We start from the raw sequence: 20,777 nt of genomic DNA, 5'->3' as shown, positions 1-20,777 counted from the left end.
CATCTCAGTATTCCCCTAATTTTAACCAAGTGACAGATAATTTCTTACATATTGATAGCATATCAGACGAAGATGTAAGGAAGGAAATATCATCAATGCCAACTAATAAACCACCAGGCCCAGATGGAATCCCTCCATCAGTTTATAAGAAATGCTGTGAAGCCTTGAAACGACCACTACTTAGCAAACATAATAAACTCTTCGCTACAAACCAAAATTTTCCCTCAAACACTGAAAGAATCCATCATAACGCCAGTTCCAAAGAAACCTACATCAGATATTACAGATTTCAGACCAGTATCAAATCTCAATGTGATAGCAAAGATATATGAGGGAATACTTTATTCTGCTATTTCTAGACATGTTTTTAATACAGTGACACCTGAACAACATGGTTTTGTAAACAAAAGATCTACGGTCAGTAACCTATTGGAATTCTGTGATTTTACTGCTAAATCTATGACACACAGCCAGGTTGACGTTATTTATACCGATGTTCTTAAATGTTTTGATCAAATATTTCATGACGCTATCATTGACTCTTTGATAAAATCAGGATTTTCAGAACCACTAGTCCTACTCTTCACGGACTACCTCAAAAACAGACAGGTAACTGTGAAATATGGAAAAATATTCAAGTTGATCAAATATCTCATGACGCTATCATTGACTCTTTGATAAAATCAGGATTTTCAGAACCACTAGTCCTACTCTTCATGGACTACCTCAAAAACAGACAGGTAACTGTGAAATATGGAAAAATATTCAAGTCCAAGACATTCTCTCCAACATCCAGGATTGCCCAAGGTTCAAAATTGAGTAGTCTTCTATTTATTTTAACCTATAATGACATTCATAGACACATAAGACATTCACAGTTCAAACTCTATGCAGATGACCTTAAGATATTTAAGTCCATTGAATCTATTGACGATTGTTTACTTTTACAAGAAGACATACAAAACGCACAGACTTGGCTAGGTTCTATTAGATTAAGATTTCATCCTGGGAAATGCAATAAAATAACATTTACGAACAATTTACGAAATCAAATCCCAATGGAGAATGAATCTTCAAATGGTGAAATCGTACTGGCTGAAGTGTCCAACCAGTCCGAAAATATTACACTTACAAGACAAGAAGACAATAAATTAATATCATAGGTACCTGATGAAATTTTCATTTTCCTCATTCAATTTTTCAACATCTTTAGATTTGTACTTCATGAGACGTTCTACCATCTCTCTGTTGTCATCCTGGAAAAATAAAACAAGGATGTTTCAGACTTTTTTTTTCATTATTAATAGGACATTAATATTGGATGGGACAAGCATGTTAATTTAAAAACTACCATGGTCAATAAGTACATTGTCTTAAACTATTTTTTTATTTTATTTATTAATATTATTATTTTTTATATATAATTATATAAGTATTGTATAACAAACCTGAGATTTGCGCAACTTTTCTTCCAAGTGAGTAAACGCCAACTGCAGGGCTTGATGTTCATCTTTGAGCATCTGGTTCAAAACCTGAAGTTCCTTGTTATTTGTCTGGTACAGTTGGATTTCAGCCTTTAGTTTTGTGTTGGTTGTAACTAGCTCTGTTACTCTAAAATAAAATGCATTATTCCATATTAATTTTGGAAATAAGGATGAAAGGTATTACATATTAGAGTAGTAATATACTTCATCTACATAATATGCAAGAGGTTCAAGATTCTTGCACACATGGACCAAAAAAAAAAAAAAATCAGAAATAAAATTTTGAGATTCGGAAGAGCGGTTCAGCAGGAATGGTAATAAAGACATACCTCTTTTGACACAAAAAAAAATTTTGTTTGCAAATATTTCCAACAATTGCTCAAAGTAATAAAGACATACCTCTTTTGACACAGACAAATAAAGTATCATTGCTACAAAATGGTGAAATTGTACTGAACTGCATTCACCTGTTATTCAAATAACTCACTTGTTTTTAAGTGAAGTAATTTCATTTTCCCTCTCCACTTGTTTGGCATTGATATCGATAAGAAGTTGAACATTTTCACTGCGCTTCTTATGGAGTTCTGTCAATTCCTCTTGTTGAGCTAGGACTTTCTGTTCTAACATTTGAATTTTTTCTTGAGCTGCTCGGTCTGATGAGCCACTAGGACCTCTTAACAGATCAACTCGTAGATTCTCATTTTGAACAGTTAGACGTAGATTTTCATTTTTCAACATAGAAGCATTGTCTGTTAATCGGTTATCTGAAAGAAGATAAGAGGTACATATGAGTTGTGCACAAAAATAGGTACATGAGTTGTAAAGTAGGTACAAAAAAAAGAGTTTCACATCACATAAATATAACTCCTAAGGGTTTTAATTATGGGGGTTTTACCCTCCATTCAGTGATAAGCCCCCCCACTTCACATTGAACTTACCCAGCCAGAGTGGGCTAAGTGGGCTTGGGAAATCTCAGAAGATGGTCACCCATCCAGACACTAACCATAAACATTACAACCTTTGAACATGGATTGAATATTTATGAATCTAGGTAAGTATTTAGGTAATCTATAATCTTGATACCAATTTCTTTTGGAATTGAACCAAAACCTACTGTGTGGTGTGATGCAGAGGCAAGTCAAAAGCAAAGATCTACTCACGAAAGTGTACAAGATCCTGGAAGGCATTGGTTTCTCTTTTGTTCCTGTCCAGCAGCTTGTTAAGTATAATGCTGCGATACTGAGAGCTATCATCTTTGTGCTCCATTTTTGTGGGATTGTTCAATAATATCACACACTGATCATTCGAGAAAAACGGAAACTCTGACTTTAAGATCCAACTCGGTACAAAAGTAACAACATTTTTGTCAAATTTCCAGACTTTTTTTTTATTACTAGATTTTCCACAGATTTCAAATTTTCGTGCCCAACTGCCAAATTATTCTCTGTTCGAAGATAACGCGCAACAGAGAAAAAAGAGGCCGCGTTTACACGAGTGCCAGTCAAACGTACGTTTGTACTTTTGAATTTGATTAATCTCACACCGTTAAAATGTTTAATTGGACAGTTCTATTATTATTTTTTTTTTTTATCCAAAAATTAATTTTTCCCTGGCTGGGATTAAACCCGCGCTCTCCTGTTTACCAGGTAAGTGCTTTGATGGAGAGAGAAAAAAAAATTCTCCACAGGTAGTCCTTGAACTTTTTGCTCTATTATGAATTCTTATCAATCAGCTGATAAATTTCGAGGCGCCAAATTTTGAATTTGAAAATTTGATAAACATGATTGTTAGGGGACAAAAGATATAAATTTGTTTAAAAAAAAATATATTTTAATTATCAAGAGCTCTGAAAATCCTTATCTCATGTAACGTTCTAGAATTCATGTAACGTAATCTGTTCTCGTTAGTTAGATCTCTCGTGGTAATCTCTTTATCACTCCTGATTGGTCAATAAATAAAACCCACCTCACCTCCTACCTCCAACCTATATCATCCACTCCCAACATTATCTTCTCCCATCCTGTGTTCCTGTCCCTGCCTTTGCATTGTTGACCTCATGCTGAGATAACTTATCAAGCAGCGGTGACATCTCATGTTAGTTATTGTGGTTTCTATTTGAGTAGTTTTTACCGTGTGTTATCTGTCTCCATTATCTTGTCTGTGTAAAGAGGATATCATTTGTCTGTGTCTAAAATACCACAGAAAAAGGTTGTCACTGATCATATCTAAAAATACAAATAATGAAAATATTGGTGTTTATATAATCAGTCTTGTGACATAACTAACCATTGTGTTTTTTGTTGTTGCTAGAAAGACTAAAATACCACAGAAAAAGGTTGTCACTGATCATATCTAAAAATACAAATAATGAAAATATTGGTGTTTATATAATCAGTCTTGTGAGATAACTAACCATTGTGTTTTTTGTTGTTGCTAGAAAGACATTGAGTCCAAAACCATCTAGGAAGCTGAATTATTTATTTGCTTTCAATCAAATTTAATGGTCAGTATTCAATAAGAACAAAGTCACTATGTCTGGAATCAAAAAATCAAACTGCTCCAACAACAAAAAGAATTGCCCGGAAAATAATCATGGAGAACACTTAGCAGTTACCAATTTCCGGGAATACCTGAGGATACCATCTGTACAGCCCAATATTAATTATGGTAAGTTATTGGTTGTTTAACTAACTTTGTGTGAATTCATTTTTTACTACCAATATTTTAGAACAAATAATGAAGTTTACAGTCTCATCTTAAAGTGTTTGTTAATTTGTGAGTATCCAGCTCCCATGGCGTAGTGGTCACTGCACTCATGATAAGGAAGAAGATGTTACTTAGGACCCTAGGTAGGTACATAGGTACCTACTATCATTATGAGAACATGTTCTTTTTTTATATATTGTTACTTACATAGGCTAGAATACCTTCAGATATGTAGTACCTACTTATGTTTATGTTCTCCAATTAATACTTTTATTATTTTTTCCCTCTTGCCTAGACCAGGCCTCTGATTACAACATCCTATCTAACCATATCCTGCCTTGGTCCAATCATTCATTGAGTTGATTGAGAGAGTTAATTTATTTTATTTTTCAAATCAGGATGAATCCCAATTTTTCTCCAGCCTAGTAGTTATTGTACCTCTTATGGAAAATGATATGGGTACCTTCTAGGTACTTACTGTAGGGAAAGAAAAAAAAATTACCTGAAATTACAAACAGGCCAGATTGTTCACCACAGAAGGTTACGTTTCGTCACTTTGAATGTCTGGACAATTCATGGAGAATAACTGACCAAGAATGGTCAGCTCCTTCTGCTCTGTGTACTTTTAAACAAGTCCATCTGTGGCCAGCCTCAGCTTTTACTGGATTGGGGTCAAGTTGATTAGAATACATCACATGCCTTCAGGCACACTCCATTTGTCAAGGGTCTAGGTATATCTTGCCCTTGGGATCAATTTGATTTAAAAAATAGAATATACCTTGTTTATCCTGCTGGGATAGGACTCAAAAAAGTGAAAAGTCCCTTTATCCCTGTAGTCTAACCAAGGTCTTATATATTTTGACATATTATGAAGATTGGACTAGAATGGTGAATGGCAATTTCTCATAACCCAAGTTCGTTTCTGCTTTAGGAAAAGTGGACCCATGACCCATTCGGAGCTGAGAAAGATGAAAATGGCAATATCTACGCTAGAGGTGCGCAGGACATGAAGTGTGTGGGTATTCAATACCTGGAGACCATCAGACGGTATATTGCCGAGGGAAAGAAGTTCAAGAGAACTATCCATGTTAGCTTTGTCCCAGGTAAGATATGTGATTGAATAATGTGATAAAGGTATTGATCGACGGAACGTGTGCCCGTTTTTCTCTTTTTCCTGAGGTTTTTGATGGAGAGAAGAAAAGAGACTTCTGATAAAGGACAACCGCCGTGGCCTAGTGTGGAGAGGAGGAGGAATCAGCCTCTCACATCATCTTTGACTGCCCTGCGCTTTCATTACTAAGACTCAGTACCTTGGGACACCCAGGAGAAGAGATAGTAACCATACACTCGAACCCAATCAAACCACTCCTGAGCTTTGCAAGAGGATCAGGAGTGTTTGAAATGGGGGGGAGCCAATAACCATGTTCAAAGGCAGTGCAATAGTCCTAAATTAAAATGGACGCGGCACATAAGGGATCAGGAAGAGACCGCCTTAACATAATAATAATAATAATAATACCTGTACCTATATGTAAGACGTATATAAGTATATTGGTGATTATTTTCCCAACTGATATTTATAAAATATGGTTAGATACCTAGGTACATACGTCGCTCTAATAAGTCTAATACATTATACTGACGTCAAAGGAAGTTTCATAGGTTTTTTTCTTCTTCTTTTCTTGAAATAAGTTCTGTTTTGATTAATAATTCTGATGAACTTTAAAGGACCGGTCACACAGAACGAGACCTGCGGCCTGGCCGCAGCGAACTCTGTACTCTACGTAAATAAATTGTACATGCCACGCCAAACATGATGTAAACAAGATGGCGCCAACATGGGTTGCGTTATGGGGATCAGGATTCGATGCGAAATCTCCCTATTAGGGCAATTTCTCATAACCCAAGTCAACACTCAACACAAAAGGACCAAAAAAAAAAAAAAAAAAAAAAATCAGAAATAAAATTTTGTTTGCAAATATTTCCAACAATTGCTCAAAGTAATAAAGACATACCTCTTTTGACACAGACAAATAAAGTATCATTGCTACAAAATGGTGAAATTGTACTGAACTGCATTCACCTGTTATTCAAATAACTCACTTGTTTTTAAGTGAAGTAATTTCATTTTCCCTCTCCACTTGTTTGGCATTGATATCGATAAGAAGTTGAACATTTTCACTGCGCTTCTTATGGAGTTCTGTCAATTCCTCTTGTTGAGCTAGGACTTTCTGTTCTAACATTTGAATTTTTTCTTGAGCTGCTCGGTCTGATGAGCCACTAGGACCTCTTAACAGATCAACTCGTAGATTCTCATTTTGAACAGTTAGACGTAGATTTTCATTTTTCAACATAGAAGCATTGTCTGTTAATCGGTTATCTGAAAGAAGATAAGAGGTACATATGAGTTGTGCACAAAAATAGGTACATGAGTTGTAAAGTAGGTACGTTAATCGGTTATCTGAAAGAAGATAAGAGGTACATATGAGTTGTGCACAAAAATAGGTACATGAGTTGTAAAGTAGGTACAAAAAAAAGAGTTTCACATCACATAAATATAACTCCTAAGGGTTTTAATTATGGGGGTTTTACCCTCCATTCAGTGATAAGCCCCCCCACTTCACATTGAACTTACCCAGCCAGAGTGGGCTGAGTGGGCTTGGGAAATCTCAGAAGATGGTCACCCATCCAGACACTAACCATAAACATTACAACCTTTGAACATGGATTGAATATTTATGAATCTAGGTAAGTATTTAGGTAATCTATAATCTTGATACCAATTTCTTTTGGAATTGAACCAAAACCTACTGTGTGGTGTGATGCAGAGGCAAGTCAAAAGCAAAGATCTACTCACGAAAGTGTACAAGATCCTGGAAGGCATTGGTTTCTCTTTTGTTCCTGTCCAGCAGCTTGTTAAGTATAATGCTGCGATACTGAGAGCTATCATCTTTGTGCTCCATTTTTGTGGGATGGTGTGATGCAGAGGCAAGTCAAAAGCAAAGATCTACTCACGAAAGTGTACAAGATCCTGGAAGGCATTGGTTTCTCTTTTGTTCCTATCCAGCAGCTTGTTAAGTATAATGCTGCGATACTGAGAGCTATCATCTTTGTGCTCCATTTTTGTGGTTTTGTTCAATAATATCACACACTGATCATTCGAGAAAAACGGAAACTCTGACTTTAAGATCCAACTCGGTACAAAAGTAACAACATTTTTGTCAAATTTCCAGACTCGAGAAAAACGGAAACTCTGACTTTAAGATCCAACTCGGTACAAAAGTAACAACATTTTTGTCAAATTTCCAGACTTTTTTTTTATTTCTAGATTTTCCACAGATTTCAAATTTTCGTGCCAAATTGTTCTCTGTTTGAAGATAACGCGCAACAGAGAAAAAAGAAGCCGCGTTTACAAGAGTGCCATTCAAACGTACGTTTGTACTTTTGAATTTGATTAATCTCACACCGTTAAAATGTTTACTTGGACAGTTCTATTATTTTTTTTTATCCAAAAATTAATTTTTCCCTGGCTGGGATTGAACCCGCGCTCTCCTGTTTACCAGATAAGTGCTTTGATGGAGAGAGAAAAAAAAATCTCCACAGGTAGTCCTTGAAATTTTTTGCTCTATTATGAATTCTTATCAATCAGCTGATAAATTTCGAGGCGCCAAATTTTGAATTTGAAAATTTGATAAACATGATTGTTAGGGGACAAAAGATATAAATTTGTTTAAAAAAAAATATATTTTAATTATCAAGAGCTCTGAAAATCCTTATCTCATGTAACGTTCTAGAATTCATGTAACGTAATCTGTTCTCGTTAGTTAGATCTCTCGTGGTAATCTCTTTATCACTCCTGATTGGTCAATAAATAAAACCCACCTCACCTCCTACCTCCAACCTATATCATCCACTCCCAACATTATCTTCTCCCATCCTGTGTTCCTGTCCCTGCCTTTGCATTGTTGACCTCATGCTGAGATAACTTATCAAGCAGCGGTGACATCTCATGTTAGTTATTGTGGTTTCTATTTGAGTAGTTTTTACCGTGTGTTATCTGTCTCCATTATCTTGTCTGTGTAAAGAGGATATCATTTGTCTGTGTCTAAAATACCACAGAAAAAGGTTGTCACTGATCATATCTAAAAATACAAATAATGAAAATATTGGTGTTTATATAATCAGTCTTGTGAGATAACTAACCATTGTGTTTTTTGTTGTTGCTAGAAAGACATTGAGTCCAAAACCATCTAGGAAGCTGAATTATTTATTTGCTTTCAATCAAATTTAATGGTCAGTATTCAATAAGAACAAAGTCACTATGTCTGGAATCAAAAAATCAAACTGCTCCTATCATGCAAATGATTGATTCCATGACTGGCTGTTGCGGGGCCCACTCAGCCTCGTGAGGAAAATGAGTAGCTATGACATAGAAATGCGCATAGCGACCGGTGCCAGCATGGTAGGTAAACATTGGATTTTAGGATTATTGAGATATTGGGAAAAATCCTACAATGCTGCAGTGAGCCCCAAAGTTGTGACATAATAACACAAAGAAACAGCATTTACATTTACATTTACATAATTTGTGAGTATGCTAGAAGTTTATATCCCAATAGTCTTCAAGCATTTGGGATGTTTATTATGGATCTGTGCTTGTGAAATTATTTATCTGTGCTATTTATCAGAATACACCTTGTCTTGGAAAGACAGTATCTGTAGATTGCATGTGCTGATCTGATTATAAAACATGTTCATAGATGACAGAGACAAAAATTTATCCTTTTCAGATGAGTGTGTCAAATTTCTCGAGAAGCAAGCTGAAAGTCTTGGATTACCTGTGACTGTCCACTCTCCTGTACCTGGCAAACCTGTAGTCATTATAACATGGACTGGTCTGGAACCAGATCAGCAATCCATTCTTCTCAACTCTCACATGGATGTTGTGCCTGTGTATGCTGTAAGTAAAAAAAAAAAAAAAAAAATTGCACCTAGATAGGTACCTTACCCCTGTACTTGGGGAAGATTGGGACATTTACTTGGTATTTTGTGGGTCTCTGCTTGTTATTTGTAGATGGTGTGCTTGTTTTTTTTTTTGTTTTGTTTTAGTGACTACACTCACAATAATGGACTAAGTTCATTATTGTGAGCAATTACTGACACTATTTACACATACACACTTGCACATTCTGCACTCATTTACATACATGCATGTAAACAAACAAACAAGGAAGCAGACACAAACACACACACACACACACACATACGTATGTGATTAAAACTCAGTTTTATTTGTTCATTTATAAATGGGAGGACCCTATGCTTAGGAAAGGTGTAACCGCCCCGGGCGGGAATCGAACCCGCGGCCTAGCGCTTACAAGGCAGACGCACTACCAACTAAGCTAACTAGGCTGGCAAAAAACCATCTTTACAAGAAGGGAAAAAGTAGAAAGCTATCTTGAGGACCAAATTAAAAAAAAAGTGATGGAAACCATCTTTATTGAAAATAATAATAATATTGGATCTCGTTGATCGGCTGCTTGTTGGTTAGTCATTTCCGATTTCAGCCTTTAAACAAAATGAAATTCCAATTTAAACATTTATTTTAATAGTAAAACTGCGTTTAACGGGTGGTTAATTTTGAAGTAAATAGAATAAAGATATTATAAGTTGATTTTTTTTGATTCCTCACCATGTCATTACAGGATGAGAAAAATAACTCATAACTTTTATAGAAGTTATAAATATTTTGTAATATAAAAAGTCGAAGAGTAAAATTAAAACATCGTAAATATTATTTTTAAAATAAATAATGGAATAGTACAAGACAATAAAATAGTATAAAAATATTTACTTATTTTAAGGGTTTTGGTATTTTGGAAAGGTATTTTGAGGGAAGGCAAATAGACATATGTTTACATAAATGCAAAAAGATACATGTAGTATGTGCGCTTCCAATATTTGAAACTTGATGGTTATAGGTTGTAGGTGTGATTTTCAGTCTTAGTTAACATTGGGCCTAGCAATAAGATCAGTAATTTCTAATCTCAACGTGGTTTGTCTAACTCGATCGAGCTATTTAATTTGAAAATTAAATCAATTTTTGTGTATAGCTGATCAAATGGCCTAATCCAATGATTAATTAACCTTGAAACCAAGTTTAAACTGTGTGTATCTGCCAGATGGTGACATAGATTTGGTTGTGTTTGGAAATTGGCCACCAGATTTACTGAGAAATAAGAGAGTGTACTATAGCCTTGCTAATGCCCTGGGGAAATCCCATCTTGTCAAAAAGAGCAGTATACAAGTGATTGGATTTGCCAAGGTTCCTATCGTCAAGTTTGAAGACAGCAGATTCAGTATTAGCTTTGATGTAAGTTTCAATATTTATGAAGGACTGTCAGGTGTCGTGTACTTGAAGAAACAATTGAAAGAGTACCCATGTTTGCGGATTCTTATAATGTTGATAAAGCAAATGTTGCACGAGAAAAAGCTGAACACTGTGTATAGAGGAGGTCTATCATCCTATTCTATTTACATGATGATCATAAGTTTTCTTCAAAGGCACCCTCGAGTTGAAGTCTTACGCTCTAAAACTGATGTAAATATTGCTGTATTATTGATAGAATTTTTTGATCTCTATGGTAGTAAATTCAACTATGACACAGTATGTATTTCTGTGATAGATGGAACGTATAGGACTAGGGATGACTTTTACCGACAATATGGTTTGACACATCCTACAAGGGCTAGTATTTGTATTCAGGATCCATGTGGGCTTCGCAATGACATAGGGCGGGGAAGTTTCTGTATACCAGAGATTAAACTGAGCTTTCTCAAAGCAAAAACTCAATTGGTAGAACTCTTGAAGAAAAGTTTATGAGAAATTATCTTCTTGGTTGCTTGAATCCTTATGTATTGTGTTCACATATTGCCAATAATTTACGTCTTATCAATGCTGTCAAACTTCTAATACACAACCGTAGTTTTTTTCTTAAAAACTTCTGGAGCAAATGCTTCCTCTAGTTCTTCCCAATGTTTTCTAACCCATTTGACTTGTGATCATAGTGGTGCTTATCTATATGCTTTGTATACCAGAGATTAAACTGAGCTTTCTCAAAGCAAAAACTCAATTGGTAGAACTCTTGAAGAAAAGTTTATGAGAAATTATCTTCTTAGTTGCTTGAATTCTTGTGTATTGTGTTCACATATTGCCAATAATTTACTTCTTATCAATGCTGTCAAACGTCTAATACACAACCGTAGTTTTTTTCTTAAAAACTTCTGGAGCAAATGCTTCCTCTAGTTCTTCCCAATGTTTTCTAACCCATTTGACTTGTGATCATAGTGGTGCTTATCTTTATGCTTTAATAGGGAGACTTAGAGATTTACTACCTACCTACTTTTACAGCTTGTTCAAACTGCTATGTTACTTTTTTCCAATGAAACATGGCAGTGTGAACAAACTGATAGTAGTCAGATTTTCAAATGACAAGGTCTTTAAAAGAAGGGCTATTTTTCATTAGAAGACCTAATAGAAAAAGATCCTTCGCAGATGTCCGCAGATGATTATTGATAGAAATTCATTATTAATGACCTCCTAATGTTCAGATGGGTGTTTGCTTACTTATGAACATTTGACTTACTAATAGCCAGGGTAGCACAATCTGACGTTAATTTTGGTTTAAGTTTAAATCTTGAACTCAGCAAGATATTTGACTAAAAAGTGTGAAATCAACCAATCAGATAGCTTAATCTCAGAGTTAACCTTATCTAAGTTTAAACTCAGATCGTTGTTCTAGCTTTAGCTACTTACGTACTTACCGTTTGTACGAGGTGACTGACAGCCTGTGCTGTGGACTTTTTACTATTAGACTCTGAGATTGGTCTCTCTCCCAGATATCGTACTTGAAACTCATGCTCTTCTTCGTCATGGCAAAGGCTTCGACTCTGTGTCAAGTACTATATCATACACATTTCACACCAGTCAAGTGAAGACCATGTCCAGAAATATGCAGGCATTATTATTTGGGCTGTACATAAATGAGGACTCTACAAAGACATGTTAGGGGTGAAAGGGTTAACTCTTCAACGTTATCTAACGAAAACAAGTTTCTTCACATACGCCCCCATTTGAGAGTTACGTTAAACGTTAATTTAGTTTACGTTTCACGCTGTTTTCTTCAAATTACCTTGTTTTTCGACAGTAAAATGAAAACAACATTTTTATTTTGAAATATTTGGGCTCGTTGGTTTTCTGAATTTGAAAAAATAGCGTTTCAAAAACTCGGATTTTTTCTTCTCCTTAATTGAATTTGCCGGTAAAAGTTAAATAAAGCAAAGTTTTTTCCAAACTTCATTATTGACTAAAGAAGGAGCCTTCCCCCACGCTGGGATTCGAAATCTCAATGTCCCGTGTTGCCAAATGTTTCAGAAATGAAGATCCACTGCCCTGGCACACCGGGTCATGGCTCTCTCCTACACGAAAACACTGCCGCTGAGAAGGTAAACTACATCATGAACAAATTCCTCGCTCTACGCGAAGAAGAGAAGAACAAGCTGAAGGCCAACAAGAATCTGACCATCGGGGATGTGACTACGATCAACATTACAATGTTGTCGGTGAGTTGAGGACTAATGCCGTCGAAAAAAGTGAATTTCCTTAGTGAAATTTAGAACTTTCTAAGTATTTAATCATGAATTATTAAATAATTGCTGCTTCACCACAAATTTTGTGGTGAAGCAATAGCCTCTTAATAACTTTGTGAGTATCACAGTATTACAAGTCTTTCATTTACTCAATCATCTTATTTATCATCGCTCGTCTCTTTGACTTGTAATGCCGCCACTGGTCGCTACTCGATTAATGTAGCTACTCAGGTGTCCTCACGAGGCTGAGTGCACCCCGAACTCCAAGCACAGAGCCGAAAAAAAAACTTTGACCCCACCGGGAATCGAACCCGGGACCTACGGCGTGCAAGCCTAGTGTGATACCCACTCGGCCACGGAGGCTACTCGTTTTGGTTAATACAATATTAAGATCACCGAAGACTCTTTCCTTTCTGTATTATGTTCTACGAAAATACCATCGATCATACGGAAAATACCTACAAACGACGCCTTATTTATGGGTCTTGAAAGTTGGTTTCTTTCGACTTAATGCTGTCCTTATGTTGTACCAGCACCAGTTTGTACCAGTAAGTATAAACAGGGTATATTCTATTCTAATGTGTCCCTCCTCCCACAGGGCGGTGTACAAGCGAACGTCCTCCCCCCAGAGTTCGTCGTGGTGGTAGATTGTCGCGTGGCTGTCGACAGGGATCTGGACGCTTTCCTGGCCATGGTCAACGCCTGGTGTAAGGAAGCGGGGGAGGGCACCTATGTGGAGTTCACGGCTAAGGACTCTTACGTGACCCCCACTCAGCTGAATGAGAACAACAAGTGGTGCGGGACCTACGGCGTGCAAGCCTAGTGTGATACCCACTCGGCCACGGAGGCTACTCGTTTTGGTTAATACAATATTAAGATCACCGAAAACTCTTTCTGTATTATGTTCTACGAAAATACCTTCGATCATACGGAAAATACCTACAAACGACGCCTTATTTAGGGGTCTTGAAAGTTGGTTTCTTTCTTCTTAATGCTGTCCTTATGTTGTACCAGCACCAGTTTGTACCAGTAAGTGTACCAAATACATAAGACCTTTTTTTTAGACTGTAGGAGTAAAGGGACTTTTCAGACTCATTCGGACAGTATAAACAGGGTATATTCTATTCTATTCTAATGTGTCCCTCCTCCCACAGGGCGGTGTACAAGCGAACGTCCTCCCCCCAGAGTTCGTCGTGGTGGTAGATTGTCGCGTGGCTGTCGACAGGGATCTGGACGCTTTCCTGGCCATGGTCAACGCCTGGTGTAAGGAAGCGGGGGAGGGCACCTATGTGGAGTTCACGGCTAAGGACTCTTACGTGACCCCCACTCAGCTGAATGAGAACAACAAGTGGTGGACGGTGCTGAAACAGCAGCTGGCTGCCCTGTAAGTAAAACTCTTTCACCGAATGTAGTGAAGGTCTATGCAAAACTCGATCGTTTTGCATTTGGTTTGAATGTTTGTTCCGCTATAACTCGCGAATGCCTGGTCCGATTTTGATGAAATTTGGTAGAGGTTCACGTCAAAGTACGTCGCAAGTTCAAATTTGGGGTCCCAGAATTGAACGGGGCCGGTTTTTGGTCTGAACGTTTCAGAGTCCCATAGGTGGCTCACCATCATAAACCCTTGTATTATTTCTACAAACTACAAGTGGTGGACGGTGCTGAAACAGCAGCTGGCTGCCCTGTAAGTAAAACTCTTTCACCGAATGTAGTGAAGGTCTATGCAAAACTCGATCGTTTTGCATTTGGTTTGAATGTTTGTTCCGCTATAACTCGCGAATGCCTGGTCCTGATGAAAAATTGAAAACTTTAAAGTTAAATATCTCAGTTTGATGATTTTCATTTATTGCCCTTTTTGCACCCAGCTCCTCAATTCCAAGTATGTATTGGGCAGTCTTGTCAGAAGCTTCCATTGATTTTCATGCTTACTAGAAGGGTCTGGAATATTTTGTTCATTGTGGTGGCGATTTCTCTGGCCTGAAAATAAAAGCAGTCATAGACAAATAGGTTAATTAGGCGATTCTCTTTCTTTGGCTTAGTCCATTCCAACTGGGTCGGTATTCGTCTTCACCGGATCAGCGTTATGCTAGATTTTTTCTAGGCTGACACACCTCTTCTCTGTGGGCTTTTCAGGCTGGGTGAAGTTGTGACCTAGAAGTTTATATCCCAATAGTCTTCAAGCATTTGGGATGTTTATTATGGATCTGTGCTTGTGAAATTATTTATCTGTGCTATTTATTAGAATACACCTTGTCTTGGAAAGACAGTATCTCAGACAGCCGATATATCAGAAAGGTAAGTGATTTGAACCAAGGACTTGCAGTTTGCAAATCCAGTGTAGTAACTCTGCATACTGAGGTACCCAAATTGCAAGACCGGAACTTACCAATCCTATTGGACACGCAGAACTTACCAATCCTCAAAGCTTTAGAATAAATAAATGAATTTCTTCTTCTCCAGTGTTAATAAACTTGGATTGGTAAGTTCTTATAAGCTTAACCTGACTTTTAGCGCTGTTTATCAAAACACCATATATTTAGTACCTATTTATATATACTTTATTTTTCTCTTTATCAGAACTAGTATCTGTAGATTGCATGTGCTGATCTGATTATAAAACATGTTCATAGATGACAGAGACAAAAATTTATCCTTTTCAGATGAGTGTGTCAAATTTCTCGAGAAGCAAGCTGAAAGTCTTGGATTACCTGTGACTGTCCACTCTCCTGTACCTGGCAAACCTGTAGTCATTATAACATGGACTGGTCTGGAACCAGATTGTTGTGGTTCTCGAGATAGAGCGATCAGTGTGTGACCTATGAAATGTGAACTGTGAATGAGTTCTTGTTCTTATAATATAAGATTATTATTTGTTCTTTTTTTTTTTCATAGAATGACTAAGTATTTATACGATTGTAAACTATTCGTCAAAAATATACTGTAAATATTCATTCATTCATTCATTCACCAGAGCCTCGGATTGGTGAGTTTGGGCCTCAATAAAGATACATTTTAATATTTACACTCGCACTATACCTATATTCTGTATGTGCTTAAAGTTGAACTCTATTTCAGCCAGCCTAGTTAGCTTGGTTGGTAGCGCGTCTGCCTTGTAAGCGCTAGGGCGCGGGTTCGATTCCCGCCCGGGCGGATTTTATCCTGATGGGATAATGTTCGTTCTCGGAACGGCTGGTTTTTTTCTTATCCTGTCTTCCTTCTCTCTTCGATTTCTGGACGATAAGACCTAAGCCGTTACAGTTCCCTCTGTCAAACCTCTTAAAAAGAAAGAAAAAAAAACTCTATTTCCATGACTGACAATAATATCTCTTTCATTCACAGATCGGTATCCCTGCGTTTGGCTTCTCACCGATGAACAAGACTCCGGTTCTCCTGCACGACAACGATGAGTTTCTCAACGAGAAAACGTTTCTGCACGGCATCGACATCTATCACTCTCTCATCCAAGCTCTGGCCAACCTATGATCACTTCCCAGACCACCCTGTATACGTAATGTCAAGAGAACTTTCGTTGGTATCCCACCGTATATACCGCTCTAGAACTCAAGTTCGCGGAAATTTCGTCTATAATATACCGCTCTAGAACTCGAGTTCGCGGAAATTTCGTCTATAATATACCGCACTAGAACTCAAGTTCGCGGAAATTTCGCCTATAATATACCGCTCTAGAACTGAAGTTCACGGAAATTTCGTCTATAATATACCGCTCTAGAACTCAAGTTCGTGGAAATTTCGTCTATAATATACCGCTCTAGAACTCAAGTTCGCGGAAATTTCGTCTATAATATACCGCTCTAGAACTCAAGTTCGCGGAAATTTCGTCTATAATATACCGCTCTAGAACTGAAGTTCACCTTGTTTTGGGTGTAAAAAAAAAAAAAAAAAAAAAAAAAATGCACCTAGACAGGTACCTTACCCCTATACTTGGGGAAGATTGGGACATTTACGTGGTATTTTGTGGGTCTCTGTTTGTTATTTGTAGATGGTGTGCTTGTGATTAAAACTTAGTTTTATAAATGGGAGGACCCTATGCTTAGGAAAGGTGTACCTTGTCAATGCCAGTTGATACAAAATAGAAAAGTCTGAATCCTACTCAAATAATTGTACTGATAAGAACACTTTTATCTTCTTTAAGAGTATCAAATGTAAAACTCATTAAGTATGATTACAAGTACTTTGTAATCCCCAGATAAAATGAAATTACTTTGTGATAAGGAAGAAGATGTTACTTAGGACCCTAGGTAGGTACATAGGTACCTACTATCATTATGGGAACATGTTCTTTTTTTATATATATTGTTACTTACATAGGCTAGAATACCTTCAGATACGTAGTACCTACTTATGTTTATGTTCTCCAATTACATAATACTTTTATTATTTTTTCCCTCTTGCCTAGACCAGGCCTCTGATTACAACATCCTATCTAACCATATCCTGCCTTGGTCCAATCATTCATTGAGTTGATTGAGAGAGTTAATTTATTTTATTTTTCAAATCAGGATGAATCCCAATTTTTCTCCAGCCTAGTAGTTATTGTACCTCTTATGGAAAATGATATGGGTACCTTCTAGGTACTTACTGTAGGGAAAGAAAAAAAAATTACCTGAAATTACAAACAGGCCAGATTGTTCACCACAGAAGGTTACGTTTCGTCACTTTGAATGTCTGGACAATTCATGGAGAATAACTGACCAAGAATGGTCAGCTCCTTCTGCTCTGTGTACTTTTAAACAAGTCCATCTGTGGCCAGCCTCAGCTTTTACTGGATTGGGGTCAAGTTGATTAGAATACATCACATGCCTTCAGGCACAGTCCATTTGTCAAGGGTCTAGGTATATCTTGCCCTTGGGATCAATTTGATTTAAAAAATAGAATATACCTTGTTTATCCTGCTGGGATAGGACTCAAAAAAGTGAAAAGTCCCTTTATCCCTGTAGTCTAACCAAGGTCTTATATATTTTGACATATTATGAAGATTGGACTAGAATGGTGAATGGCAATTTCTCATAACCCAAGTTCGTTTCTGCTTTAGGAAAAGTGGACCCATGACCCATTCGGAGCTGAGAAAGATGAAAATGGCAATATCTACGCTAGAGGTGCGCAGGACATGAAGTGTGTGGGTATTCAATACCTGGAGACCATCAGACGGTATATTGCCGAGGGAAAGAAGTTCAAGAGAACTATCCATGTTAGCTTTGTCCCAGGTAAGATATGTGATTGAATAATGTGATAAAGGTATTGATCGACGGAACGTGTGCCCGTTTTTCTCTTTTTCCTGAGGTTTTTGATGGAGAGAAGAAAAGAGACTTCTGATAAAGGACAACCTCCGTGGCCTAGTGTGGAGAGGAGGAGGAATCAGCCTCTCACATCATCTTTGACTGCCCTGCGCTTTCATTACTAAGACTCAGTACCTTGGGACACCCAGGAGAAGAGATAGTAACCATACACTCGAACCCAATCAAACCACTCCTGAGCTTTGCAAGAGGATCAGGAGTGTTTGAAATGGGGGGGAGCCAATAACCATGTTCAAAGGCAGTGCAATAGTCCTAAATTAAAATGGACGCGGCACATAAAGGATCAGGAAGAGACCGCCTTAACATAATAATAATAATAATAATAATAATAATAATCACACAAGCCTAGTATGATACACTAGGCTTGCACACTGGAGGGCCCGGGTGCGATTTCCGGCGCGGTCGAAGTTTTTTTCAGCTCTGTGCTTGGAGTTCGGGGGTGCACTCAGCCTCGTGAGGACAATTGAGTAGCTACTTTAATCGAGTAGCGACCAGTAGCGGATGAAAATTAAGAGTAAAGGAGGCACTTAGTTAATAATGCAGTGACAGTATGTGATACCCACCAAAGTTGTGAAGAAGCTCTCTGCTTTACCACAAAGAAACGTTTCTGCACGGCATCGACATCTATCACTCTCTCATCCAAGCTCTGGCCAACCTATGATCACTTCCCAGACCACCCTGTATACGAAATGTCAAGAGAACTTTCGTTGGTATCCCACCGTATATACCGCTCTAGAACTCTAGTTCGCGGAAATTTCGTCTATAATATACCGCTCTAAAACTCAAGTTCGCGGAAATTTCGTCTATAATATACCGCTCTAGAACTCCAAGTTCACGGAAATTTCGTCTATAATATACCGCTCTAGAACTCAAGTTCACGGAAATTTCGTCTATAATATACCGCTCTAGAACTCAAGTTCACGAAAATTTCGTCTATAATATACCGCTCTAGAACTCAAGTTCACGGAAATTTCGACTATAATATATCGCTCTAGAATTCCAAATTGCGGAAATTCCGTCTATAATGTACCGCTCTAGAACTCAAGTTCGCGGTGTATCTGCCAGATGGTGACATAGATTTGGTTGTGTTTGGAAATTGGCCACCAGATTTACTGAGAAATAAGAGAGTGTACTATAGCCTGGCTAATGCTCTGGGGAAATCACATCTTGTCAAAAAGAGCAGTATACAAGTGATTGGATTTGCCAAGGTTCCTATCGTCAAGTTCGAAGACAGCATATACCGCTCTAGAACTCAAGTTCGCGGAAATTTCGTCTATAATATACCGCTCTAGAACTCAAGTTCGCGGAAATTTCCTCTTGATACACGCTGTATACAGGTTTTTAACGCAATTATTATTACTCTCATTTCTAACCATACACATTCCGTTGTTTACTCTCTGTTACCCCCGGCATTTAAAATGATCAAATACAAAGTATTTATTATTTCTTATGAATTAAAAAAAAATGCGAGTTGCTGTTATTTTCTTACAAAAAAAAAAAAAAATACCTAATAATAATAAAAAAATAATAAATAAAATAAATGTACGTAGGTTCGTAGGTTAACAAATTTGTCTGGCTGGGGGTGGGGGACGTTAAACAGGGAGTATACCAGCCTAAATTTCCCTTGCTAAAGAAATAGCAAAGGTTGAGTGCGAAGGGCATCCACTCGTAAAATTTGTAGCCAAAACCAAATGTCAGCCCAAACCAATCATCCTAGCTAGGGCTGATTGAGAGGCTAACGAAAAACGCGGACTCCGTCTGTACACTGGAAAAGGCAAAGAAATAGAAGAAGAAGAAGAAGAAGAAGAAGAAGAAGACTATATTTTCCTTACAAAATATAAATACCTACCTAAATGTAAATTGTACGTAGGTTAACAATATCAAGCAATCCATATTTACATGTGGGAGACCTGTCCACAACGGAGAACCGACCATCGAGCATAACCCAAGAGAAAATGAACAACCCATGCTAATGAATACCGACCCTCGCAGAAATTGAGCCAAGTATTTTTTTTTTAAGAGGTTTGACAGAAGGAACTGTAACTGCTATGGTCTTATCGTCCCGAAATCGAAGAGAGAAGGAAGTCATCTAGGAAGCTGAATTATTTATTTGCTTTCAATCAAATTTAATGGTCAGTATTCAATAAGAACAAAGTCACTATGTCTGGAATCAAAAAATCAAACTGCTCCAACAACAAAAAGAATTGCCCGGAAAATAATCATGGAGAACACTTAGCAGTTACCAATTTCCGGGAATACCTGAGGATACCATCTGTACAGCCCAATATTAATTATGGTAAGTTACTTATTGGTTGTTTACTTAACTAACTTTGTGTGAATTCATTTTTTACTACCAATATTTTAGAACAAATAATGAAGTTTACAGTCTCATCTTAAAGTGTTTGTTAATTTGTGAGTATGCTAGAAGTTTATATCCCAATAGTCTTCAAGCATTTGGGATGTTTATTATGGATCTGTGCTTGTGAAATTATTTATCTGTGCTATTTATCAGAATACACCTTGTCTTGGAAAGACAGTATCTGTAGATTGCATGTGCTGATCTGATTATAAAACATGTTCATAGATGACAGAGACAAAAATTTATCCTTTTCAGATGAGTGTG

At 37.3% G+C, this 20,777-nt stretch overlaps 3 protein-coding genes and 1 long non-coding RNA gene across 6 annotated transcripts in view; 2 read left to right on the top strand and 2 right to left on the bottom strand.

Annotated features, from left to right (window-relative positions):
• LOC103513712 (autophagy-related protein 16-1-like) overlaps nucleotides 1-2,878 on the bottom strand; it is an 85,668-nt gene extending 82,790 nt beyond the window's left edge. For both annotated transcript variants that reach the window (XM_026826835.1, XM_017445925.2), the window contains exons 1-4: nucleotides 2,645-2,878; nucleotides 1,972-2,248; nucleotides 1,449-1,611; nucleotides 1,168-1,256 (exon numbers count right to left, since the gene is read on the bottom strand). In XM_026826835.1, coding sequence (XP_026682636.1) covers nucleotides 1,168-1,256; nucleotides 1,449-1,611; nucleotides 1,972-2,248; nucleotides 2,645-2,750 — 635 coding nt within the window. In that variant the 5' untranslated portion in view covers nucleotides 2,751-2,878. The remainder of the gene's footprint in view (nucleotides 1-1,167; nucleotides 1,257-1,448; nucleotides 1,612-1,971; nucleotides 2,249-2,644) is intronic.
• A 732-nt stretch (nucleotides 2,879-3,610) lies between these two features.
• Nucleotides 3,611-16,587, top strand: LOC103513711 (aminoacylase-1-like). The gene is made up of 9 exons (XM_026826838.1): nucleotides 3,611-3,692; nucleotides 3,820-4,151; nucleotides 8,981-9,154; nucleotides 10,373-10,625; nucleotides 12,566-12,812; nucleotides 13,994-14,223; nucleotides 14,705-14,718; nucleotides 15,082-15,134; nucleotides 16,179-16,587. Exons 2-9 carry the CDS (start codon nucleotides 4,016-4,018, stop codon nucleotides 16,320-16,322), a joined length of 1,251 nt encoding a protein of 416 aa, XP_026682639.1. The 5' UTR covers nucleotides 3,611-3,692; nucleotides 3,820-4,015; the 3' UTR covers nucleotides 16,323-16,587.
• Nucleotides 6,240-13,898, bottom strand: LOC113469271 (autophagy-related protein 16-like). Of its 2 annotated transcripts, XM_026826837.1 has the most exons (3): nucleotides 13,893-13,898; nucleotides 7,206-7,424; nucleotides 6,240-6,570 (listed from the first exon to the last, which is right to left on the bottom strand). In XM_026826837.1, exons 2-3 carry the CDS (start codon nucleotides 7,309-7,311, stop codon nucleotides 6,290-6,292), a joined length of 387 nt encoding a protein of 128 aa, XP_026682638.1. In that variant the 5' UTR covers nucleotides 7,312-7,424; nucleotides 13,893-13,898; the 3' UTR covers nucleotides 6,240-6,289. The 2 variants fall into 2 exon arrangements, with proteins under 2 accessions (XP_026682638.1, XP_026682637.1); XM_026826836.1 differs by lacking the exons at nucleotides 7,206-7,424; nucleotides 13,893-13,898 and adding an exon at nucleotides 7,048-7,154 and having other exon boundaries at nucleotides 6,241-6,570.
• Nucleotides 8,035-8,541, top strand: LOC108252935. The gene is made up of 2 exons (XR_003392738.1): nucleotides 8,035-8,201; nucleotides 8,418-8,541. It is a non-coding gene; the product is annotated as an uncharacterized LOC108252935 (long non-coding RNA).
• Nucleotides 16,588-20,777: the final 4,190 nt, after the last annotated feature.

This window comes from Diaphorina citri, unplaced genomic scaffold (genome assembly GCF_000475195.1).
Source record: "Diaphorina citri unplaced genomic scaffold, Diaci psyllid genome assembly version 1.1 scaffold1011, whole genome shotgun sequence".
NCBI lineage: Eukaryota > Metazoa > Arthropoda > Insecta > Hemiptera > Psyllidae > Diaphorina > Diaphorina citri.
The sequence above is the reverse complement of the archived record's forward strand: the minus strand, read 5'-3'. Positions and strand labels throughout refer to the sequence as shown.